Here is a 27014-nt window from a genome sequence, read left to right on the forward strand (position 1 = left end):
GTGTTTTTTTTATTTTATTTTATTTGAATGGAATTTCAAATGAAATAGAAATCCGATTTAGCGCAGGAAAAAAACTATAAAACCAATAACTTAAACTATAAAATACATGTATCCCAAAAAAGACAGTGTTTTTGCATGAGATCATGATGTTCATAAACCTTATTAAAATTTATGCTGATTTAGGGTAATTTCTAAGACAAAATTAACGTTTATAACAATGTTTTATAACATCATTAGCCTATCCAGTGCTCTTCACCAAGTAAGCTTTCATGGTCATTAATTTTTGGAGTAATTACCAAAGGTGGTACTATTACCAATCCCTGTACAAATGTCTTATACTCGAAAAGTTATAAAAAAAATAGTTAGTGGCCTGACGTTTCAACCCTAGCAGAGTCTAAACAAAAATATTTGAAAAGTTAGACGAATTTTTGGTTCATCTCAACAGGTCATAAATCAACAGAAGAATCCAGGCATCGCATACGAGTACTCCCTACCAAGATCCACCCCCATTGAGGAAGAGGAAGAGATTGAGCAACTCCCAGTAGTCACCACCCCGCCACCCCGCCGCATCCCACCCCGGGTACCCCAACGCCCAGTCATCCCTGATGTTGAAGACCGCCAGGATAGACAGGATCCTAAACCACCAAAGACTCAGGTACAAATATGCGGGATGACTAGGGTTGGGGGTCTTAGAGTTTTTTTTTAAACCTTTTTAGTATAACTGGCTGAAACTACAAGGGCTGTAGACCCTGTTTACACTTGATCCAGAAAAAAATCAATACAAGATTTTAACAATGAATGTAACTGACATATGTTTACATTTAAAATCTTATAAATAACAAGAACAATTGCAAACCAAAATGCATTACTGATTTTGAGATGGAACAGGAACAGATCAAGGCAAGGAAAACATTGAAGTAAGATGACAAGGCTGACCCATTCTAATATGGTCAGGATTCATCAAAGTGAACCTAATGTCAGGTCACTGTGATTCAGTTGGTTGACTGCAGGCCTGGCAGAAATTTGTCAGAAAGCAGGAAACTTGGGCATTTCATAATAGATGTTAAACCAATGTTGGTAAGAGAGAGATTGGCTGTTGCCAGCTTTAGCAGAGTTTTCTTGATGGAAAGATCATTTAAACAAATTTTTTTTAACTGTGACTGGAAAGCCTATAAAATGCCATACCAACTTTCCAAAGAAACAGCCTGTTATTTTACCGCTATATCCCAGTTACAAGGAATGAATCCTAGATCAGCCACATTTAAAAGAAAGGCATCAAACGTGATCTTTCGTTTAAAGCTATCTGTCAGAAGTAATCCATATCTTAATACCAATGTTATTCAGAGCATTGTGGCATTCACATTGAGTCTGATCATCACATTGAGTTTGAAGGTCATTGGGAGGCATGTAGTGGATAGATATTATTGGATTTGGGATCCAGAAATATCTAGAGTCTGCACAGGCCTGCTTTTTTCGCTAAGTCACTGCAATCAATCAATCAAGTAGAAGACATTTATAAAGCACCAAAATCAACAGAAATTGCTCAAGCAAATCCAAAAGACTCACATACTTGGGTAATTTTCAAACTTTTTTAAGAACAGTTTTGAGAATCTTTGAGGGCAGATTAAACCCTGCTTGAAGTAATTAATAATCTTGCTAAGAGATACAGTGGAGACTGATGCGCTGTAATGAGTCTCATTTCCATTTTATTATTGAACAATCGACCCTGGTAATTGAGTAGTAGACAAGCACCTTTATTATGTCACAACACAGGGATGTGAGTCACTATTAAGAGTTTGGTTGGTCGGTTTGGATCAAGGCCCAATTTCATAGAGCTGCTTAAGCAAAAAATATTGCTGAAACATTTTCTGCTAGCAAAACAGTTGCTGGCAGTGTAAGCACTTTATGTAATCCACCATATACATAAACTGACAAACCTGTAGAAATTTGAGATCGATCAGCCACCTGGGTCCCGAGAGAATAGTGAAAAACCGATTACAAATTTTTACATTGCATCAATTCAAAAACAAAAATGAATAAAACGCTCACTGAGCGATAAACTCCAAAAGCGAACTTAGATTGTTTATTTCTCATCAAATATGAAATTTCCTACTATCATCATCATTAGACCGTGTAAGTTTTATGTAAATCTGTGATCTTCACGATTTTTGTTTCTTACCAAATCTGTAACGTTCCTTTAAACTACTTTTTGTGCTTTAGCAACTTTATGGGCCCTGGTTCTCACTGACAAGGTGCGATCTAGTGACAGAACAGTGGTAGCTCCACCCCCCTTCATCTGCCAGAACCAACACCTCTCACAACATATATTTAATTCTTACATTATGAAAGTTTAGTACACAGTTCTGTCTTATATATATGTTTGAGTTGTGACTGGTACTGGTACGTGATACCAATGATTTTGACGAACATTTCAAATATCATCATCTGCTCATAAATTTATTATGATCGATGGCATCAAGGTGCCCAAGTTGAGTTCCTGGGTGTATTCCCACACATGAGTTTGACAAAGCATATCCTCTGCCACCCCTACATAGGAGGTCAAGCCAGGTGGGGCAGGGAAACAGTGCTACCCAAGACGTGTCACTCATTAGGTCATTTTACCTTCAAGCTCCTAACAGCTTCAGGATGGCATCCTGGCTAAAACAAAAGAAAAATAACATTGATAGTTTATTTTTGAAATCTAAACGGGAGCACCTTGGCCTGAGGCGGTAGAGGAACTACTAAATGAACCCTTAATGGTTTTCATGCTGTAATTTTGAGTAGCTGCAGATGTGTACTATTATTAGTTAATCCCCTTGAGTGACACCAGAGAGCTTATGGTGTCACTCTCTGGTGTTTCCGCGTTTCAGGATATTTCTCTGAGGTTTATAAATTACCTGTTTGCTTTTCTGAAAACATTCTTAGGAAAAAAATGTTTTCATGAATGAAACCTGAGGTGTCTGTACTTTTAAAACTCTGCTATTTAGTTTGACAAAATAAATGTTTTTCTTGAGTTTGTTTTACTTAATCTTAGTTATCAGGCCAAATAAAATAAAAACATGTTTAGCATCCCCACCCACTTCCTTTTAAGAGGCCGCCTCCTCTTTTTTTCTTTTTTTCTTTTCTTTTTTTTGAATGTTTAAACGATCTCAGACCAAAATTTTTTTTTTTTAAGTTAAGAAAAAATATGTTCTTTTCAAAAAGGCAGGACACTTGACAATTTTATTTTGCCTTAGTGGTTGAGAGAAATGTTAATATTTTATTTGTGTAACTTTATAGGTGAATGGAGGCGTATCGCTGAGTACAGTCCTCGGTGCCGGTCAAGCACCAGTCTTTCCAGGCATGGGGAAAGCACCAGTTTTTCCTGGTACAGTTCAAGCACAGAAACCTGCAGAACTGGATGAAGATTCTGGTGTACCCGGGCAACCAGACAGGGGTCAAGCTCAGCCAGATAGTGGTCAAGCTCAGCCAGACAGGGGTCAAGCTCAACCAGACAGGGGTCAAGCTCAGCCAGACAGGGGTCAAGCTCAGCCAGACAGGGGTCAAGCTCAGCCAGACAGGGGTCAAGCTCAGCCAGAGAGGGGTCAAGCCGGCCAACCAGATAGAAGTGGTCAACCGACAAACAGTCAACCTGACAAAGGTCAAAGTAGCCGGCAACCTATCAGGGGTACAATCACTCAAGGTCGCGTTCAACCAGTCAGTGTACAGCCAAGCAGGAGTCCTGGTCAACCAGTAAGTGGTCAGCAACAGAGCGGCGGTCAAGTAGACAAAGACACTAGAGGCACTGAAGGGGGCGGCCAGCAGGTTGACAGTCAGGTTGAGCCACAAGCAGATAGCGGAGGGCCATCGTTGCCGTTCAATCCATTCAGAGGAGTTGAAACCCAAGCAAGAGAGTACCCAGACTCAACCTATAGAAAGGGATCGACTGGAAGGGATTCCACAGGGGCTGGTACCCCCACCCAGGGGCAGACTTACCCCACCCAAGGACAAACTTACCAAAGCCAGGGACAGACGTACGCAACGCAGGGGCAGACTTACCCTGGCCAGGGGAGAGATTCCTTGTATCCACCACAAGGTGATGGAGTTAACCCAGAAAGGGGCACAGGAGGACAGACTGATGGTAGAGGATATGGAAAACCCGTTGCTAAACCAGATAATCCCTATCAAGGTGGTAGATATAGATACACACCTGGTCAGGACTCCACTCCAATTACAAATCCCTACACTAGACCGACTTATCCTAACAGGAATCCTAACCCAAACCCATACCCCAATCAAAATCCTAACCCAAACCCTAACCCCTATCCCAACCCAAACCCTAACCCAAACCCAAACCCATACCCCAATCGCAACCCATACCCGAACCAGAACCCCAACCCTAACCCGAGTGGAAACCAGAGGCAGTACCCAGGAACCAATCCAGGATCCTACGGCAATCCCAACCCTTATCCTAATCCTAATCCCAATCCCAACCCATATCCCAATCAGTATCCCAACCGCTACCCGAATAACCAGGACTCTCAAGGTGGACAGCCGCCCAACTCCCGATCGGAGCAGCCCTACCTACAGATAGACCCCATTGAGTCTCGGCGAGGTAGCAGTAGTGATGGCTCCAGTGATTACTCAGCCTTGGAGAGTGGGCGTTATGGGGGTAGAGATGCACCCCAGGTCATGTACGGATGGGTGGATGCTGGACTGACGGACTGCTCAGCAAGCTGTGCTGGAGGTGAGAGCAAACAAATTTCGTGACAATTCTTAACCTACATATAAGAGAGATTTTCGGTAGCACCATGTGAATATCTCTTTTGAGTAGTGTTGGTTCTAAAAAGAACCGGTGATTCCAACACTACTCAAAAGTGATATTCTCATGGTGCTTCCGCAAACCTCTCTTGTAATACTTCGACCATGCTTAAGCACAAAAATAAGCTAAGCACAACAAAATGATGCTTACTAGAATAAGATTACCATCCAATTCTTACCAGTACAATTAGTGACTCGTGTCCTGATTATTTCTGCTATGATATGCAGAAAATATTTTGACGTATTTATAAGCAGCTCTTTAAAATTAGGCCCCTGGCCCAATATCATAAAGCTGTTGAACAGAAACAAACTGCTTGACAAATTTCTCGCTCAGCAATTATTGAAGTGTAGCACCAGTCGCAACAATATAATAACAATCATGTAATTTTGGCTTGTAACCTGTTTCTGCTCGGCATTTCTTGTTTGTGCTTAGCAAAAGTATGTACTTCGGGGCTTTATGAAATTAGGCCCTGGTTTCAGACCCTTTTGTCAGCGATGAGCTTCCCCTGTAACTCATGTTCCACCTTGTTGAATTTGTCTTCGTCTACCTATATACCGAGACAGAGAGCATTTCCCACGTGTTATAACAAAGTCACCTATCAACGAGTACGAAAGATAGTTGGGGAATAGCCACCAGTAGGCCTACAGTCCATGAGCATTTACATAGCGTTGTAAATTCAAAGTCGTTGGATAACATTTCTTAAACCTCAAACGGAAGGGAAAGTTGGCAAGATGAGAAATGAAACCGTCAAGGGGGAAAGTGACTCAGTCTTAATCCCAAAAGCCCTGACAGTTTTTGTGTCATCTGGCCATTGAGTGATAAACCAAGAACATACGTATGGCTTTATGACCCTTCATTTCTTGTATAGTTCTCCCACAAGCCGTGATTCTGTGAGGCCAAGCAAAGGCCTATATTTTGCTCTTCTTTTTGTCTATACTCTAAAAGCTTGCTTGGTACAATTAGTTCTCCAGCAAACCATATTTTATAACTAAGATCAAATTCATAAGAAAATTAAGATAAAACCATATGGAACACCCCAGATGGCAGAGTAGGGCTTTCAAAACCAAACATAAATGTACGGATATGTAACCAGGCCTTGCAGCTTTCGCACTCGCAAGCTTTCATGTTTTGCGCTCATAGTTCAACAGCCTATCAAATCTCTTAATTTTAGAGCAAGGACCATAGAGCAAAGACCTTTATACAGTTTTCATGTCCCTTCCAAACAAAACTTCTTGATATGTTGGAGTCTATCATGTCCTTGTGACAAGCAACCAATCATGATAATGTATAGAAAGTCTCCAATCCAATTACTGGTGTACTTGGAGCTTAATAACTTAGTAGATGGGCTTATCCACTAAGCTAACAGTCTAGGACAAGACTGTACCTAAATATAAAGCTTCATTGTACATATGTGTACGTGCAGGAAGTAAGTAACTTAACTAGGATAATGAAAGAGAGCTCTTTTTGTCTGGCTACTTGTATACATAAAAGTTGAACAATATGAAACCTCACCCCTATCCAATGCTCCAGCCTACAACCTAGCATCCCTTAGTGTCTTATCTTGAAGACACTTTCCGTTTGAAACTAGCAGGCTCACTTTACCAGAGGGTAGTGACATTTCCATGAGTGTATGTAAAAGTTTCGATCAAGGGCCTATTTAGTTTGAATTCTGATTTCGATCAGTCAGTGCAATCAGTGCAAGATGAATCAGTGCAAGATGGTTGATGACCACATGGTCATAGCAAACTAAACAAATTATGGGTTTGAGCGCCTGAAAGTGTTGGAAAAATTTATCCTTTTCATCAACACTATACTTAAACTGTTTCGGTATAATTTGTTTTTTCCCACTTACACCAATTTGTACTGCCTCGTAGCCAAAGGGTTAGCTCGTTGGTAAAGCAATGCAAAGGTTGTGGGTTCAAGTTCCATCCCAGTGATTTGCCTTTTTTTTTTTTTTTTCACAAACGTCCAGAAAGTACTGAATAAATAGTGCTTATAATACACATCGGTGCAAGAGTGAAAACAAGTTTTATACTTTATCCCAACGCAAAGTTTACATACCGTTGTAGTATGGCCCCCCTTAACCCTCTGAGCCCTCCGCCCCCCCCCCCCCAACTGAACAAATTTCAGTGACACGTAACTTTGAATGATGAGGCCCAGTTCACATACAATAAAGTGACACACAATCGCATTGACTAATGTCGCCTAGATTGACTCAGCTTTCATGATGTAAATCATCAGGGTACCGAGCGAGTATTAAATCACATCCAATAGCATTGGAGTGCATCGGTAACCATGGCATTAACTCTCAGGAATTGCCAAGGGAGCAACAACATTTATCTCTTATCGGTTCAGACCACATTTCAGGCAAGATAAACATTCTTAAAATAGGTTGAACACCTGGACAACTGGGGTGGGTAGAGAGTGAAAAGAGAAACTTTACAGTGTTTTTAGTCATTTGATCTATTTCCACAGAAGGTTGAATTTTGTGGGCTAGCTTTTCATTTTTTCAACATGGATGTTTAAAGACATTGGACACTTTTGAAAATTGTCATAGACCAGTCTTCTCACTTGGAGTATCTCATCATATGCATAAAATAACAAACCTGTGAAAGTTTTAGCTCAATTGGTCGTCGGAGTTGCGAAAAAACTATGAAAGAAAAAAAACACCCTTGTCACACGAAGTTGTGTGCTTTCAGATGCTTGATTTCGAAATCAAGTTCGTGGAAAATTACTTCTTTCTCGAAAACTACGTCACTTCAGAGGGAGTCATTTCACACAATGTTTTATAGTATCAACCTCTCCCCATTACTTGTTACGAAGTGAGGTTTTATGCCGCTAATTATTTTGAGTAATTACCAATAGTGTCCACTGCCTTTAACCATTAGCCATATCATCACAACCTGCTCCCTGTTTAAACCACCAACTGGCATCCCTAGGCTGGACATGGATGTGGCTGCTTCACAATACTCTGGAAATGTAAAAAGTATAGTTCTTGACATATGCAAGAAGAAAGTCCAACAAACAAAAAATTTTAAATATTTTGTAACTTCTCCAAGTCAGGGAAAAGTCTTTTTACAACAACTCAAAACTTGTGGATTAAGGTGAATCACACTGTATGAACTGCCTGACAGAGACTTTTGTGTGGCAAAATTTGGCAGGTTTTGGAATATCTTGAGGAGTTTTCAATTTTAACCAATGGGCAGCAAAACAAACTCTGTAAAACTAGCCTTATTGAACCTATTGATGATTAGTTTCTATTAGTCTTTTTACAATAATTTGATCCCATATTTATGGTCCCCCCTTGACCAGCCAGACAAACCCTGAGCTGCTTGTTTTAGTTTAATTTTTGTGATGATTTTGTAGGCGAGGCGAGCGGCATGGGGTTAGGGCTACTAAATACACTGATCCTTTACTCTCTAAAAGGGTTCTGTGACAGAATTGACCATAGAACAAAATCTGACAGGCCATCTCGGACATGAGGATATTTTTGCCAAAGGGTGTTGATACAATCCATAATTTAAAATACCGATCCTTTCCCTTCCCAACGGTTAAAAAAAAGGGAAGCTTGTGGCCAGTTTACCCCCAACCCTAACAGGAAATTTCCAATAATCGTAGCTGTGGTTGTATCATGCTGTGTTACACTATCTGTGCCAAGAGCCGCTGTCATGGCTTCCCCTCTAGCCAGTCTCCTAGCCCCAAACTAGAACTCCTGCAACGAGTCAAAAAAGGTCTCAAATAGTTCTTGAATCTGGACGACAATTATCTCTAAGTAGGTCGCCCAGCTGTGAATCGGAAGAGTTTAATGTCAGTTGGACATAAGCGATACATCTTCATTTTGTTTAGGAGCATGGTGTCAAGGTCCGATTTCATTGGTCTATCCGTTATCACTGAATGATTCCAGCCCAGAAAGATAATGTGACCGTGAGGATTTAATTAGTATCATCTTTGATACATGTAGATCAGTACCACAGAGTGGCTGTAGGCTTCCGGTTCATGCCAATGGAACCCCCCTGTGGTGTTTAGTGGCCGAGGGGTCTACTTCACTGGACCAAAGCTCTGGTGTTGTCAGCAGCAGCGTGTGGGTTGGAATCCCGTTCATGCCATTGTAACCCCCCCATGGTGTGTCATGGCTGACAGGTTTACATCACCGGGCCAAAGCTCTGGTGTTGTCAGGGGCAGAGTGTGGGTTTGAATCCCGTTCATGCCATTGTAACCCCCTGTGGTGTGTCGTGGCTGACAGGTTTACATCACCAGACCAAACCTCTGGTGTTGTCAGCAGCAGAGTGTGGGTTCGAATCCCTGTCATGACACTTCATAAAAAACTTCATGCTTCATAAAAAAAAAGTGTAGTGGACTGTGTCTTTATTACACGGTGCGGTTCACCTACTGTGGATATGGTATCACTTTTTAGTATTGAGGTTTTGTCGTGTGGTTTTGTGGTATCGTTTATGTGTGGAGGCTATTTAGTTTGCGGTAACACCATGTGTATGTTTATACTTTTGTTCTTGAGAACTGTTTTTTGCTATTTATTTACACCGCAAAGTATACACATGGTGTTAAAGCAAATTGAATATATTGATACCTCACTGTGCAATATTATGTGGTTTTAGAAGTTTGTCACTCACTTTGTTGCTTTTTCAGTGTTTCTGTTAAAACTAGTTCGTGCCCTGTGAGGGCCTGGGCACACTTTGGTCACACTGGGCAATTTTTTATTGGCAAAGAGGCAACCAACATTACTGCAAGGAAAAGGGAATTTTTGAGATAGTACCAAATTTATTTTTCAAGCTGATGTCTTACAATCTTCAAGAAATCTATGTGAAAAAAAAAATTTGAATGGCTTCCTCGTTGAGTTTGCTTAGAGCTTGCCTGTAAACTATGTGTGTGTCACGGCAGATAGCTATAGCGTTCTATTATAATCCAAACGCTTTATTTGTTGGAAAATTTAAAACAAGAACATAGAGTAAACCAATCTATGTGCACTTTGCATGAACCCAACCAGGTAGCAGAAAAAGTGCAGTTTTTTAAACTGTTACAAAAATATGAACCTTTGGGTGAGGGAATCGGTCCAAATGAAGTCCAACTGTTCCATCCGCTGTGCCCCAATGTGAAAGACATGTACTCATTCATCGCATTATGTGCACCTCTCAGATTCTCGTCCCAGCATTCCTGTTTATATCAGGAGGTCTAGGAGTCACGCTCTGCCCTCCCTATTTCATGTTGTCAGCCAGAGATTATCAATTTAGGGGAGCGTGGGACTAAGTCAAAACGGCGCGCCGTCTTCAAGCAGTAAGAGGTGAAGATGACAAAACTCATGTGGCGATTTCCACATTAGAATCTCGATGACAGATAAAGAATGTCTGACAGGGTGTGACAGCACCGTCAGTTTCTAGGACTGTCAATTTCTAGGATGGTTGAGTTTACTAAAGGCACTGGACACATTTTGTAATTAACGGAACTCAAAATAGATGTTAGCATAAAAATTTACTTGGTGACAAGCACCTGAAAGCTGTTGATAGTATAAAACACTGTGAGAAACGGCTCCCATTGAAGTAACATAGTTTTTTAGGAAGAGGTAATTTCTCACTCAAATATTTTTATCTTATAAAAAAAAACTTCAGGCCTAAAGCCTTTTTTAGTCATCTAAAAGCACACACACTTGTGGAACAAGGGTGTATTTTCTTGCAACTGTGATGACCAATTGAGTCCAAATGTTCACAGATTTGTTATTTTATGCATATTATGCTGGAATACACCAAGTGAGAATACTGGTCTTTAAAAATTACCAATGATGTCCAGAGCCTTTAACTTATATAGACACAGTCTCAATCTCACATACATGTACGATATCTTTCCTTTATTTTTTATTTTTTTTTTTTTTAAATAGACCATGTAGCTGATGATGGATGATTTCATGTTGCTGTTTCCATGTTTTGGGGGCGAAATGTGACTACGAATGATCTGTTTTGGAGGGGATTTCAGACGAATGTTTTTTCTTAACTTTGGGAGTGCTCTTTTAGGGAAAAACAGGGAAAATGAAATTAAGAGTGATTGGTTATCCTGTCTGCTAAACTCCAAACTGGGGGATCCATTCCTGATTTTACAGACGGTTAAATGTTTTTTTCTTTAAATCCATGACATGTCAGATGAAATGCAGTTGTTCTCAAGGCCATTTCAAACTGAAAGATGACAGTCAGTGCAAAAATTCTTTCTGTGACATTGACAGTGACATTGCTGCAGTTTCCTGTCGTCAAGCTGTGGACATAAGCTGACTTTCTCATTTGCATTTCATTTTTGATCGGACTTTAACCACTTTATACACAGATATGCAACTTTCCAGAAGATCAGATCAGATGATTTCCTTGTTTTTGGTTGTCAACCGTGTCTTGTTGGCACTTTTCCCGCTTTTTTTTTTAACTAAAGCTGCCTGCCTGTTTGGAGTCCATTTATTTCTTTACAGTCACCTTATGTCCAGGCATGGTTGTCTAATAGTGTTGATAAAGTCAGTGAACGATTTCCCTTGAACAGCATAGTAAAAGACTATGCAAAATGGTATTATTTGCTACTCAGCAATCATCATTTGCTGCTCAATATTTATCATTCTGTGTGCACATCTGACCTGTCAAAATATGTTGCTATGCAAAAGTGATGGTTGAAATAAAGATTTGTATTACAATTAACGCTGAGTAAGTGATACAAACTCATTCATCATACTGAAGAGCCCTGCTTTTAGGACGATTGATTGATAAATGCTTAATAAAAAAAACCTTAAGACATAACTTACAAGGAATGGGGTTTTTAGACTCCAGACAGCGTTGTTATAATAATCCCAATTGATAGATCACACTCTGTGGTAGTGAGGTTACCCACATGGTATAATGTAACACTTACAATCCTCCACAGGAATCACACCTCCATTAAGCCTTAACAAAATATGACATTCTAATGTCCGTTTCCAATTTAAAAATTAAGATGGAGGGGACCCTCAACATTCCAAGGTCAGAGTCTGTGTTTAGCATAGAAATAAAGTGTATAGGAGTGTCTGCTTTGAGGCAATTCTGGTAGGCTGCCATGTTAGCCTTTGTGGCAGATTTCCAGCTTTCCAACTGGTCGATCTTGTTAATTTTACCACCAAACGATGTCTCATGGTATAGACCCCTCGCACTGTACTGGGCTTATAACATCATGCAAGGGATACACAGCTGACATAGGGAGCAATATTGAGCTCAGCATTCTCTGTGTTAGCTATGACTGAGAAAATACAGACTGTCTTGCCATTTTAAATCAGTCTTGCCTCTAAAACTTGGAGACAAACTAACAGTTCTCTTCCTAGAGCATTCCTTCATCTTCTTCTCCAAGTTCTTCGTTGCATGTTGTTAGTCCCTTTTTGATGGGAGTAGTTAAATGGCTCCAGAGGGCTTGCTCTATGCTCCAGGGACCACCCTTCAGCCTGTTGATATACCCACTTGCCATTGACCATCTGAAGTGGTACTCAGGATGATTTCACACTTGGCATTGATCCACTGGTGGGCTTATTGTCCAAGTGCACTTGACAAGTTAAAGGGTTTGGGTACTTTTTGTACAACAAAAAACACGAATGTCTACAGATTTACATTAAACTTACTTGGTTTAAAGCTAATAATGGTAAAAAGCTTCCCTTAAGTATAACTTGCTCAGGTACTGTAGTTTTTGAGAAATGAGTAAAAAAGTTCAATTTTTTTGGGATGAAGAAAGTCTACAAATCCTCTTAAATGTACAACCCAAGAGCGAGCTTTTTCATCAAACTTTAGGGGAGACTCAAAGGCCTGCTACACCAACCATTTAGTTTTAACCAAATTGAGTACCAACTGTCCTCAAGATTTGTTTTTCCTTGAGTAAGATTCTTACTCCCATCTTGCATTCCAACCTCTAAGAAACTGGTCTCAATAATTTCAGTGGAAGAGTTCAGTTCTAACTGTGCCGACAGAAATGTAATCTAAACAAGATGGTGCCAAGATGGCATGCACATAACCAATTTCCTCTAAAGATGAAAATAAATGCTCTTAGGCCTATTTCTTGAAGTGTGTGTCCCCCCCCCCCCCCTCCCCCAAGAGGCAGTCACTTGAAAGTTAAGGAATTCAATGATGATGGGGCGGGATCACCAGAGGCTCAGATGTGATAAGTGGTCTGATAAGTGGTAGAGATTATGACAACTTTGCTGGGATACATTTCTGGGATTGCCAGTGGGGTATGTCAGGAGTAATTCCTCTGGATGGAAGGGATTGTTGACCTGATCAACTCAAGGAGTGATTTGATGATAGTTGGAAATTGAAATGGGTCATGGAGTGTTGATGTGACAGTAAAGTGGTACTTTGATGCCCTCTCTGCTGCTGCAGCTTACTCATTGAGAAACAGTTGTTGTCTTTTGTTAAAGGCAGTGGACACTATTGGTAATTACTCAAATAATTATTAGCATGAAACCTAACTTGGTAACTAGTAATGAGGAGAGGTTGATGAGAAACATTGTGAGAAACGGCTCCCTCTGAAGTGGAGTAGTTTTCGAAAAAGAAGTACTTTTCCCACAAATTTGATTTTGAGACCTCAGATTTAGAGTTTGAGGTCTCGAAATCAAGCATCTGAAAGCACACAACTTCGTGTGACAATAGTTTTCATTATTATCTCGCAACTTCGATGACCGATTGAGCTCAAATCTTCACAGGTTTGTTATTTGATACATATATTGAGATACACCAAGTGAGAAGACTGGTATTTGACAATTACCAATAGTGTCCAGTGTCTTTAAGTTCTTTGGGAGGAACCCTTTCCAACGCGTCTTTTGTTTCTGTTTGATACTTTCAAAGATGCTTGGGCACAATATTGTTTATAGTAAAAGAGAAAAGACAATTTCAAATCAAACTTCATCTTTTATCACATAATCTGAAGTGAATTCCATCTCCAAGATTGACTGCTTCCTTGAAAATGTCGGTCAGTGAATTAGGCTGTTCTCTAATAAGGATGTTTCAGTTAATGTATTTTGCCTCCCGACTCTTAAAATAGAAAGTGTTTGCCTAAAATCCTGACATGCTATATCCGTTTCTTTCTCTGATTAAATTCAATCATTCTTTCTACGGCTGTTGCGAGAGGGGAGAAAGTTAACAGCGCTTGTTTCATTCAAAACAAGGTGTCAATAATGTAGTTATCTTAATTACAAACATACGAAATGTGCTATAAATTTGCAAACAAGATACATCCTGATTGTTGCGTTTCTCACGCTTCACAGTTTTTAAAGTTGGAAATCCGGGTTGGTAAGGCTAGCTGGCGTCACATTCATGCATTGGTCCGTCGCATGGGCAACCCACAACTTCCTGCCCTGAAAGCCGGCGTAGATTTGTTTGTGATTGAACTTCAGTTTCTCTGGTTTTGATGTTCAATTAAAAAGAATCCCTAAAGGCATAAACCTAGTTTTGCTTTTTAAGTTTTGGTAAGTTGTGAGAAAGGTTGTCTCAATCATTCCAGTTTCTTGAGAAACTTATTGACAGGAAAAAGTAGGAGTGTTTTTTAATTCTGAATTCTAGATCTGGCGCGAGGTAGGAAAAACAAATTTGGAGTCAAGCTTCATTACCACCACAACAAAGTTCCAAGAAAACAGTTTTTTGTACATAAAAAGGCTGAACTTTTTCGAAAAAATCTATAAGACAACAACAAGGCTTGTTGCTCACGATGTTTTCTGAAGCAGAATTTGTTTGGCCAGAATCAAAATGACAGACAAATTCCTAACACAGTTTAATTAACTGAACAAGGAATAAGACTGTTGAAGATTTATCTCATTTGTCGTCATGGATATTTTACTTAAAAGTATACTTCATTACTCGGAGTTAAAAGTTATGTATCAGACTCGAAGTCAACATAAATTTGAACATAAATTGTTTCAGTTCAAGACTTAATAATAATAATAATAATGCATTTATAATGCACCATCTATCTAGTGTACAAGACCCTATTTCGAGGCGCAGAAAAAAGAAAGAAAAAATACATACAACAAAAAAGAAATGTAGAACATAATTAAAAAATTATACAATGAATAATCTACTGTCATAACATGTAACGAGAATTTAAATAAGTTTTAAGCAAGTTTTTAAACAATGGAAGAGAACTACAGCACCTGATGTTATTGGGTAAAGCGTTCCTAAGTTTAGGAGCACAAGCGGAAAAGGCACGATCGCCATACGATGAGGAAGTTCTAGGAATAGTTAAAAGGGACTTAGCAGAAGAACGAAGAGTGCGAGAGGGGGCATAAGGTACAAGGAGATTTGCAATATAAGACGGAGTCAAGCCGAACTGAGATTTAAATGCAATAAGTAGAATTTTGAATTGAATTTGTTGTCGAATGGGTAGCCAGTGAAGTTCCTGCAATATAGGTGTAATATGATCATGTTCTTTAGATTTTGTTAAAACACGAGCGGCAGCATCTTGTAAAAGTTGTAGTTTGTGGAGCTGGTGTTCTGTAACTCCGTATAATAGGGAATTACCATTGTCAAGGCGAGAAGTGACCAAAGAATGTATGATAGTAGCAGCAGTTTTATGTAATACAGTGAAGGTATTGTTATAAAACTGACAGAAATGAGACCATCGGTCTTGTTTGGTTGTCAGTTTACTGCAGCCCGCTGTAAAACTTGAGCCCTGACACAAAATGTTCCATGCAGTTAACACACACAATAAGTTTCAATATTTTTGGTGCCTGTAATACAGTAAGAGCAAGTCTCTAATAGGTGTTTTTTTTACTGAATTACAGTTGCAATACGTCCACTCCAGAGGGGTAGTGGTTCGTCAGATTTGACAAATTCGGCAACAACGACGTGCCACCCCTCTGGCTAGCCTCCACTTGTGTTTTTCTTTCTCGTATTCTCATTATGATATTATTTGCCAAATTCACTGGGGTAATTCACCAGTATACTACACCCCATGTTGCAACTCTCCAAGCAGTGTTTGGAGTGGGGCAATTTTGTGTTTATTTTAAGAATGCCATGTTCCAGTGTGCTTTGCACAGAGGCACGTAAAATAGTAAAAGAAAACAGCCCGGCCTTGCAGTGGTACTTTTGAAGTGTTTGCTTTTGCTGATTACCCGTCAAACAGCGAGGCTTTTTGTTGGTTTTTCAAAACTAATACTTATTTAGTGAATACTGTGAGAGAGTTTGGGCTTCAGGGAAAGTACATTTGAAGCCTTTACTCTGTCTGTATGGGTAACTGTTGCTCACAATTTTATGTCCAAGTACATATATTCAAATTGGTTGAGCTGTTTTAATTTAGTGAAAAATAGGAATTAATCTTTGCAGAATTTGACTGTGGGTTCAGGGTGAAATTGGGCGATACATGTGTTAAATAATGATGATGACCAATTCCATTTTGTACTCACTTGATGTAGTACCAAACAAAAAAGTACTTATGAATGGCCCCTAACCCATCAAGCTATTATAAGTAGTTTACAGTTTTTTATTTTGTTAAGCAAACCTTTCTGAGACAGTCACAGCAAAACAAACACATTCATATACACATTTTCTTTTAAACAAGCCCATAAGACATCCCGATAAATAAAATCAACAGTAAAAATGTCCGACCTCCTCTCGGGATACTTTTTTGACAGAATTCATTTTGGCGGAAAAGCGGTTCTCGTTTCAGTTCTCATGTCAAGACAAATTATTTGAGTCCTGAAGGAACTGTGGTTCTGTCACTCATGATAAATCACATTCTTTTCTTGTTAGGAACATTTAGGTTTTGCTGGGGTGCTGGGTCTCGGAGGAAGGGTTGAGAAGTTCAGAGGGAATGACCATGTGAAACTAAGTCTGACATTACATAGCAGGCAGTATGTCTCAGTGTTTATATTGTTTTGGGTTTTTTTGTTGTCCTTTTTTGTAAAGCAAGTTGATCTAAACCCAGGGAAGCTTTGGGTAGAAATTGATATTCTCTACAAGTGGCTAGATTTCAGAATGATGGAGAGAAACATGAGCTAGGGTCGCAAGATGATTTACAACTCGAAGGAATAAGTTATTATGGCATAGCAAGTGTGTATGATGGGTGGGAACAGGAAGAAAGCCTGGTTTCTCACCAAAAGCACCTTGATGGAGGACTCATGTTGGATAGACAAGAATAACGCAATGATGTCTAATTAGTTACAAAGTTATTTTTTTCAAATTAAAGACCCTCCCCCCCTAAAAAAAAAAAATAACAAAAGCCATGTTCTTGAAAAAACAAGCACCCACTTTGAGTTTAACAGTGTACTTTTATGGTCTAGCTCTTAATAATGGTCCAGCTCTTTGAATAGACCACTTTCACCCTCAAGAGTACACTCAGACCTGCTTCCTTAAGTGTAGATTTGTATAGTTTTTGACATTGGGGTTGGCAGTACACAATGCATGAGAGATTGGCCGACTGAGTACCACTGGAGGCTGTTTTCTCTCCAACTAAAAAGGGAGGGTTGTGAAGATTGATCCGCAAAAAGTAAAACCTTTAAATTTGAGATTTATCCTGTAAGCTCCACAATGCCTTGTAATACTCCTTGTTATTGAGAAAAGGTATCAATACTGATTTACACAGGTGAGCACAATGTCACCGGGGAGTGCCAAAAAAACAAGTGAAAGGGGGTAAAATTGTTCTTTGATTTGTGTTAGAGTGGGGGTGGGGTTAGGGCAGTTGCCTGTTACGACCTTCTATCTCTATGGACCGGTGCCACTAAGTGTTATTCAGAGAGCACTGGTTTTTGAACAGCTTCATCATTCTACTTTAGCCTCTTTAATGAAAGAACTTTCTAGCTACCTACCCCCCCCCCTCCCACCAGTTAAGCAATGTTACCAGTTTAATGGACTTCATGAACCAGTTTATTTGTAAGAGACCAACGAAAGGAGGTTGATGACTTTTAAAAGGTTTGGGTACTTTTTGTATGACACAAAACACAAACGCCTACAGATTTACATGAAACTTACGATAATGATGATAGAAAACTTTTCTTAAAATAGTACTTGCGGAGGTGCTGTAGTTTTTGAGATGAGTAAACCAATTTCAGGCAATAATGTTCGTCTCATTGAGACAACATTTTGCTCAGCATGTGCAATGCATTTAAGCGACTCTCCTAAAAAAACGTGTCTGTGATTTTCTTCTTTTTTTTCCTCAAAAACTTGACGAGTAATGAAGCTGAAACTTCTACAAGTAAGTTAAACTATATACACCTCCACAATGAGTAGGGATTCATGTCATGGCCATGACAAAAGGTACAAAAACCCTTAATGAGTGAGTAATTTTTTTATGGTTCCTTTTTTAAATTAATTATTATTCAAATGTTTCTTTTATGCAGGTATCCAACACACCAGAGTGGATTGTATTCACTGGTTGACATTCAAACCAGAAGATCCTAGTAAGTGTGATGGAACAAGACGGCCAGCAACCCGCCAGATACCATGCAACATTGAGCCCTGCCCACCGGTGTAAGTATTGCATAATTGTGTTTGTCTGTCTGTCTGTGCTTACAAGATGTTGTGGGGTGATTTTAATGTAGGAACTGCATGGCTCTCCCCATGTACATACAAGCTAGCATATATACGGCTGATATGCGCGATTGGCGTCCTGATAAGTGCAAATTTTAGCCGATCTGTAGAAAATTACATTAATGGTAATTTTTTCTTTTCTTTCTAATTTTTTTAAAAAATATCAAGAGGAAACCATACAGAATGCTCCACAGTGGGGCTCTTAAACCCAAGTTAAATACCAAGTGGAAACATTCCAAAGACCTTGTTCAATTCAGCATGCTTCAGCCAAATATCCAGAAATTAAGGTCCAGAATGAACCTCAGTTTTGGAGAAGAACAAACCAGGGGAGAATCCCTTGGGAGAATTTTTTTGACATTGTGGGGTAAGCTCTTGCACACTTCTATCACTCCATTGTGTCACACTGTCAATCCAGCGCAACTCAGTGTGACCGCTAAAAATTTTAGACATTAGTAATTCTAATAGTCCAGAAAAGAAGAGATTTGTCACAGTGTCTTATTTTTTGTCTCAAAATTTAGATCACTTTGAATGATTACTTCCCTTTAAACCCACATTTTGCTCGCACAGCATCTTTTCACAGATGTTGGCCACACTTACGAGATATAAATCTTTTCTTTTATTTTATACAAACATGAAAAGAAAATAACAAATGAACTGCCCAGAGTTTTGTAGCTCGTTAAATAAACCCCGAAACTTTACACCTTGTAAATCCTTGTTTTATTCTACAAGTTAACAATGTCTACACCTGTAGTGATAAACAATGGCAGACAATAATATTTATTAGTTTATGTCAGTGTAGATTTATAACCAGTGACATCTGGGGTTTTTCAGAGAAAAAAAGGGCACCCTTTGGTTGTTTGACTATTGCTAATCTTCCATACTTGTCTAGACATCTTTTGATTTACGATTACACCGATTAAAAAAATGTGATTAATTACACAACCAGGCCAGCCGAGTGAAGCTGTGAAAGTGATGAAGTGATGAAGGGTCACGTCTATAAAAAAAAAATTATTGAAAAATTATTGTAGGTCGTAATCTCAGAGGGCCAATTTATGTCATCTCACTTGGGTTAAAGTAACAGGAAATGATGGCAGACACCATTTGGAAATTTATGGACAATGTATTGAACCATTCTCTCTTACATTTACTTCCGTCCATATTGGGTGAGGGAGGTTGTATGATCGGGCTGCTGCCCCCACCCCAGCCCCTCTGGTTTTGCGACTGCTCCTGGAACAGGACTCACAGTTTGAGGCTGTTTAAAATTAAAATTTATGCAGTTTTTATTCAGCCCACTTGTTCAGAATGCAAGCAATCTTTAGCCACTCTGGTAACAATCCAAACCCAGGCCTCATATTACAGCTGGAACCAGAATCGTTAATAGACCCACAATAATATTACCGGCCTCTATTGTTATGACTCTATTCTAATCAGATTACTCCCATTGTATGAAGTCATATTATAATGGGTATTGTGAACAATTGGGCGCCAATTTGCTTCTGGCGTCAACATTCTTTCTAATTTTGTTGCGTCTGAAATTGAGAGAAAAAAATATTGTCAGTTTTTGACCCCAGCTGAACTTGAGCTTAGTTGGTTTCATGGTTTTATATTGTTCATTTATATAAATAAGCTTTCGGTTTTATTTGTACCATGCAACATTCACTTCAATTCAGATCAATTATTGTGCGATGTATTTTAATATGCAATTCACAAAATAAAAGTGGCAACAGATAAGCATTAATGAAGTTTAAAAAAAATACTTTGAAGTAGGATCCAGAACTTTACACTGCCGGCGATAGTTTTAAATTGTGTAAGTTTGTGTATAAGTTGGGGTAGAGGTATTGCAACAGAAATACAGTGGACTATCTTTTGCACACAGTGAATGACAGCAGCGTTTGGGTTGACATAGAAAATATTTTCTTCCTCCATGCATAGAGGGAGTTCAAAGTACAACCCTTTTCAACAAAGGAGATTGTTTCTTAAGGAGTTGGGTGAACAGTCACGCTTAACAGTTTACAGTTATAAACAGTAAACAATAATAAGAGATAGACCGCTACCTTTAGCACTTGAAGACAAACTTAAAGCAAAACCCGATTGAACCTTTGGCCGCATCAACTGTGTAATCACTCAAACGGGCTACAATGCAACCTGAAAAATAACAACCGCCAAGCAAATGTTAGATTGGCTGCATGTTGCTCCACAGCACTTTGTCAACCACTACATGGTGCTATAGTGTAAAGGAATTGGTCAAAACTGAGTTCCACAACCTTGCAGGAAAATACTGAATGTTGAAGCGCTTTGATGGCCAATGAGTGATGATGGATATGAGCCGATAATAAGCACTGTAAAGTCACTATTCATATTATTTTAATTCAAATTTTTAAACGATTAGATCTTCAATTTTAAAATTGTGACCTTCAGCGACTGTTTTAAGCAAGCAGTATGGCGTGCGTGTGTGTGTAATGCATGGAAATATGTTGCTATTTCAGTTTCAGGAAGTGTGTTATGGTGTAATAAATACAGGTAGGGGATGCAGGAAGGGTCTTTAGGGTACAGGGGGCCTTCTTGGACAAGAGGGGAAAACTATCAGAGTTTACAATTTGTACATTAGGAAAATAAATTTTAATAAATTGTACCCATAAGGGTAATGATGTGACTATTATTCAAATTAATAATTTAGGGTCTTTCATTTCCAACAACTCCAATCATAATTGAAAAAGTTTAACCCTTTTAACTTGGCCATGATAGAGAAATGAAAACCAGGAGACCAGTGGCCCAACCATACCTTTTTCAAATGGGGGCAAGCGAAAGATGTAAATCATGAATCAAATCATCTATTTGTCCCTTTTTTTATCTCATGGTGGTTGGGGGGGGGGGCAACAAGAAGGGGGTAAAGGGTTCTGGGTAGGGTTAAAAGGGTTAAACTTTTTCAATTATGATTGGGTTTGTCGGAAATAAAAAACTGGGGGAGACACAATAACACAGTGTATCAAAACATGTCACTGAGTCATAATCTGCAGTTAATACCAATTATACTCAAATCATTTAACAACAACATGTCCTTTCAGATTTGTAAGTATTGTTTTAGAAATGAAAAGGAAAAAAGGAATATGATACACTCAGCCATTGATCCCTCGAGTCAGCTATACACAAAAGCAAATTAAGATTCAACAAAAAGTGTAGAAGGAATATAGATGTAAATTAGTTATTTCCTTACATCCCCTTCCACAGAGGCCATTTAAAAACGCTAATTTCCCCTGATAATTCTTGCTGAACAGTGAAGTATTTAAACACCATGCACAGAGATGATTAATCCTCGTTTAGGAAATAACTTCAACATTGTTCAGTTAATCCAAACAAGGATTCATAACAATAGAGAAAAGGCTGGTGTACCTTCGTCTGTTCCATGAAAGTCACCCCTCGGCTTTGCCAAATGTCGTGGCCATCTGACTGCAATCTTAATACCTACCCTTAAGATCAGCAATTCATAAGACAAAATGATGGTTTGAATAATGCAGAAGAGTCCTGTGTTAGGTTCCATTTCATTATTTGTCTTGGGGCTTATACAGTCACTCCAGTAGGAGTTGGAAAGTAATCCCTCATAAGTACTGTGTGCAGTGTTTTGGGTTCTTGTTAACTTTTGTGAAAACATTTAGAGTGGAAGATTATCCATGTTTGTTTTTTGTCTGGCGGGAACTGGGCTGAGCTGGTACAAAAACCCATCTCATTACTCTCAGTAATGTGTATTACTTTTTTTTTTAAATATATATCATGCTGTCCTACCCTTTCATGTCTCCCTGCATTGTTGTTGAACAATACATTTACCACTTTTATGGTCCAGTAACCCATCCTTTCATACTAAACATCCTTTGTCCTCGCCACTTCACTCCTATTGGTTCATAGCCACCAATTGTCTCTGGAAATAGCAACTTTGATTGGCTGGTATTTTCCCGCTTCTTTCTGGATCCTACCCTTAATCCCTTTCCCCTCTCTTTTTCTATTTGAATATGTATTTGTTTGTTTTATGCCTCTGAAGAAGGTCCGGTTTGGATCGAAAGCTAAGGCCACCTACCCTATTCATTATAATGCTGTCGTGATAAGTTACTTCTACTAGTTACAACCCAGTATAATGAAAAACAAATTCTGTCTGAAGTTTGTCTTGATGATAAAGGAATCTCATCTGTAAGTTATTTACAGTTACACAGGCAGCCGTAGCAATATTCTGTCACGAGTTAGTCACTGTTAGTGTTACGCTGTAAGAAATGCTGTTAAAGGTTAACCACCGTTTATATTGTATTATAATAAAGGAAATCTTCTCTAACAGCTGTCCAACAACCTCCAGTTAAATGTGCCTGTGGTCTACCAAGTGAGCTATCTAGACCGCCAACATAGGGCTAGATAGCTCATTTGGTAGAACACTGGCACGTCAAACCGGAGAACGCTGGTTCAAATCTCGCTGTTGTAAATTATTCTATGTTCAACCCCAAATAACAAGCAAATTTAATGACATTCTCCACAGGCTAGTTGTATATGGTGTGTAAAAAAAAATATAAGAGGAACGGATTTAATATACTCCCCAAAACAACTCAGCCATGTACTTTCTCCTTGCAGTCAAAGTATTGGAGCCACTGATTATGTAACTTCTGGCCCTACATGGCCACTGCCTGTATGTCCTACTTTGACCTCAAATTCCCTGTCAGTTAAAGTACCCAGTTTTTGAAAGATCCCATACATCCACTTCTGGTCCAAAGCTGTGTCATGTCGCTAGTCAAGCTGCCACATGGGTAGTTAGAGGGGGCTGGAACAAGGAAGATGGCCCAGAAAATGAAACTTCTCCTCTGGTTTTTCTCTCCTGGGGGTATTTTGAGGCAATTGTTTTCAACTCCTTCAGATTGACCTGCCTCAGGTGATTTGGGCACACCCTGAGGCCGGTGAACTATGATATGTAGCCAGGGGATGGCGGCCAATTTGTGGTTCAAATATGATTATCATAAATTGTTCCTATATTCTGGTCTGTTATAGAATGCCCCACCAAGTAAAACATTTTCTTCGTTATCCTTAATGCCAATTTTTTTTCACTTCTATTAAATTTTGTGAATTTATATTTGTTTGAAGTTTTACTTTTCGGCAAAGCCACTATTCGAGGTCTTACTGGATCACTTATAGGTATGTGGCGTTAGCCAAATGTTCAAAGAAAGTTCTGCATTGCCTGTTCTTATTAAAAAGAATACTTGAATCTCAAGTATGTGAAGTTTGTACTTTTGTAGCCTATGATATGATCTGTGTATTTGTAGCCTATTATGACAACTTTATTTTCATAGTCTTTGATGTCAACTTTGTATTTGTAGCCTATAGCCCGGTTCATACTTCCAGCGAATGCAAATGCTAAGCAATTTTTGACGTCACATTGCTGAAAATTTTAAATGCATTCGTATTTATAGAAGTATGGACCGGGCTTAAGTTGCATGTGCTGTGAAAGTGTTTCACTTCTCTCTTTACCTCTCCCTTCTTTCATAGTCACATTTCAAAGTGAATTTTAAGATTTTTATAAACATCATTTTAAAAAGCTGCCAGTGCTTAAGATGGCTCATACATTCATTCCCAAGTACTTGAACTAAGCATGGTGTTTAGTCAGAGGATTGTTGAGAATCTGGACTGGTATTTGATAGTTTTTCTTCACTTCTGCTGGCATTTACTAGACTTATGGACAATGTGTTAAACTATTGTTGCATTGATAGCGTAAAGGCCCTGGTGTTCAACAATATGATTCTTCTGCTACGCAAAATTTGGCCGGGAACTAGTCACAAACAATCTAAATTACAAGGTCTTTTGGCCTGTGACCTATTTCTGCTTAGCAAAATTTGTCTTTGCTGAGCAACTTTATTCAAATTGGGCACAGATTGACAAAGATGTTCAAGGAGGGGAAAAAAGCATGCATGACTCATTCTTGCCTTGTTGTACCCATTCAGCAGTTGGTACCCAATTTCAGAAGGCTATTAAGCAGGAAATAGTGTTCAGAAAAATCTTCTGCTAAGCAGAAATTAGCAGGGAACCTGTCACAAACAATCTTCATTAAATGGTATTTTGGCGGTTGACCTACTCCTGCTAAGCAAGATTTGTCTTTACCTAGTAACTTTACTACAATCGGACCCAGATGGTGTACAAGATGTTCAAGGAAAAAAGAAAGCTCAGATGACTCACTCTTGCCTTCTCTGAATTCTAGGCACTTTAAAAACCTCCAGTGAACTCCCTCGTTGTCGTGTAGAATTTAAGAAATCAGAGTCAAAGGGAAGTTTGAACATACTAGTATCATCAGTGGCCGGCAGGTTTCGATCCACACACCCTTGATTATAGTACAGTCATCAGGAATAGTCTCTGAAGTACCTGGGCTAAACTTCGTATAAAGTCTGAGCACAAAAAGTGTTGCTGAGCAGAAAAATGTTACAAGCCAGTGTCTTGTAGCTTATAGCAGCTTCCATAGCCCATTTTCATAGAACTGCTTATTTATAAGCAGACAACGTTGCTTAAAAATGTTCTGCTTAGCAAAACAAAATAGAATACCATTTGCAAATGGTTCATACGCCACAGTATTTTGGCTGATATTGTTATTCTGACGAGCAAAATTGCCCTTGCTTATTATACCCACCTATTTTTGTTCTTAAAGCAGCTCAATGAAATTGGCCCTGGAGGTGTCTTTGGTTAATGTTTGTGTGTTAAAATAGCTATTCAGCAATTAAAATGTTCAGTATTTGAAATCCTCTTTAAGCTCGTCTCTTGGATCCACCCTCTGCGTCCATACATCTTCATCGAAACTCGTAGGCATGAAATGTCTCCACTAATTGAATGATTTCCTCTTATTTTTTAGAAGTTCAATAGAAAACTTTAACAAGTCTTTACTGTACTTGGCAGTACCCCTCTCATTGACAATTACAAGGTTGCATGTTTGTCAATTGCCTTAATCTTTAAACCTTTACAAGGGATCGTACACAATGAGTAAATAGTGTTTTGCATGTCTTCTTCGTTACTTTAGTGAAAGGTAATTGTTGTACGGAACCAGTGGGGGAACTATTGCTTTGTCATTGATTGGAATACTTTAAATGGATCACTGCTTGTGATTAATTATGGAGCACAAACAAACTTCAAACACAGCTTGGCTGTTGTTCTCAAAACTGTGCAGTCAAATAAATTAATTTAACTTTGAACAGGTGTAACGGCATTCTAAGATATGGTGGACACTCATTATGAAGGCAGTGTTGGTTTAGGTAAAGCTGTTTGTAAACACCTAAACTTTACCAGTGTGCTTATTTCCGGTACCTTATGGGGACTTTGGACAAAACAAAAGGGGAAAAGCAAAAGGGATCCATAGATGTGTTCTAAAGACTGGGATGCTCCACATAGACTTTTAAGTGCAAAGAAAAGGGACAACACAAAAGAATGCTCCACATTCTGAAGATCTTGTTTCATTTCAGCATCCCTACATTTTGGTACAGAATAACCCCAAAGTGTTGAAAAATCCTTGGTAGAACCTTGACTCCTAGGTCCTTTTCTAATCCGCGGCTTAGGCTTTGGATTCGGCTTCAGGCTGCGTGCTCGTCTGAAGCCCTGAGCGCGTACACAAAGCACGCACAAATGTCAAAACTACCGCGGGGCCAAGCTAGCCTAAGCGGAATCTGGAGCTGAAGCCCGGTGGTTTCGAAAAGGGCCCTAGTATACAACTGATGTGACGGTTGCAGAAATTCTTACATAGTTCTGCTCTACACCAATGCAATACTCTCGCAGTCCGCATTGTTGTAGAGTTCTGAGGCACCTTTAGTCCACCTTATGGAACCTCCTTCTAAACATTGTGAATGACTCAAGCTGTTGTCAGCCGGTGGTTGGATGGAGCCAAGCTTCTAGGTGGTCCAAGGGAAGGTCCTGGCCTTTCTTAGGCTTAGGGTTCCACCCCCTTTGGCAATTGAGAGGATATTTCTTTATTGGAAGGCAATCTTGGCACTCAACGTGAACTTCATCAATCAATTTGAGAAATAAAATGGGAGTCGAAGTTTCTAGACTTTGAGTGGAGCTGCTATCTGGGAATTGTAAAAAGCTAGCAAGTTCACTCCTTAATTGCTTTATTTTTGTGTTATTTTAAAATATAAAGAGGCAACCACTGGTTAAATATATTTTTAAAAACAAAGCAATAAATCTTGTGAACAAAATTGGAATTGGGTTTGTGCTACTTTGAATACATTTAAAACAAGGGTTTGTGGTGGGGGTTGGTGGAGGGGCTTTTGGTAACCCGAAAATTGAGACTCATACATGGGTTGATGGATATTGGGTAGGTAAAGTGAGGGGTTCAAAGTTAAAGGAACACAGAGTCTTGGATCGGTCGAGTTGGTCTTTGAAAAGCGTTTGTAACCATTGGTTATAAAATGCATATATGACTAGAAAGATGTTTTAAAAGTAGAATAATAATGATCCACGCAAGTATCACTTGAAATTGCGTGGTTTTCCTTTTACCTAGAATGGCCGACCGTGTTAGTTCGCAAAGTAAAAGGAAAACCACGCAATTTCGAGGCAAATGTGTGTGGATCATTGTATTCTACTTTTAAAACATCTTTTTAACCATATGCAATTATAATGGTTACTAACGCTTTTCAAAGACCAACTCGACCGATCCAAGGCAATGTGTTCCTTTAAGGGTTCAGTAAAAGTGATTAACA

At 39.1% G+C, this 27014-nt stretch overlaps 1 protein-coding gene across 1 annotated transcript in view; it reads left to right on the plus strand.

Moving 5' to 3' along the window:
• Positions 1-27014, plus strand: part of LOC117296105 (thrombospondin type-1 domain-containing protein 4-like) — an 87383-nt gene that overhangs the window by 33020 nt on the left and 27349 nt on the right. Inside the window, exons 5-7 of the mRNA XM_033778977.1 lie at positions 446-655; positions 3280-4726; positions 18126-18255. Coding sequence (XP_033634868.1) covers positions 446-655; positions 3280-4726; positions 18126-18255 — 1787 coding nt within the window. The remainder of the gene's footprint in view (positions 1-445; positions 656-3279; positions 4727-18125; positions 18256-27014) is intronic.

Source organism: Asterias rubens, chromosome 10 (assembly GCF_902459465.1).
Source record: "Asterias rubens chromosome 10, eAstRub1.3, whole genome shotgun sequence".
NCBI lineage: Eukaryota > Metazoa > Echinodermata > Asteroidea > Forcipulatida > Asteriidae > Asterias > Asterias rubens.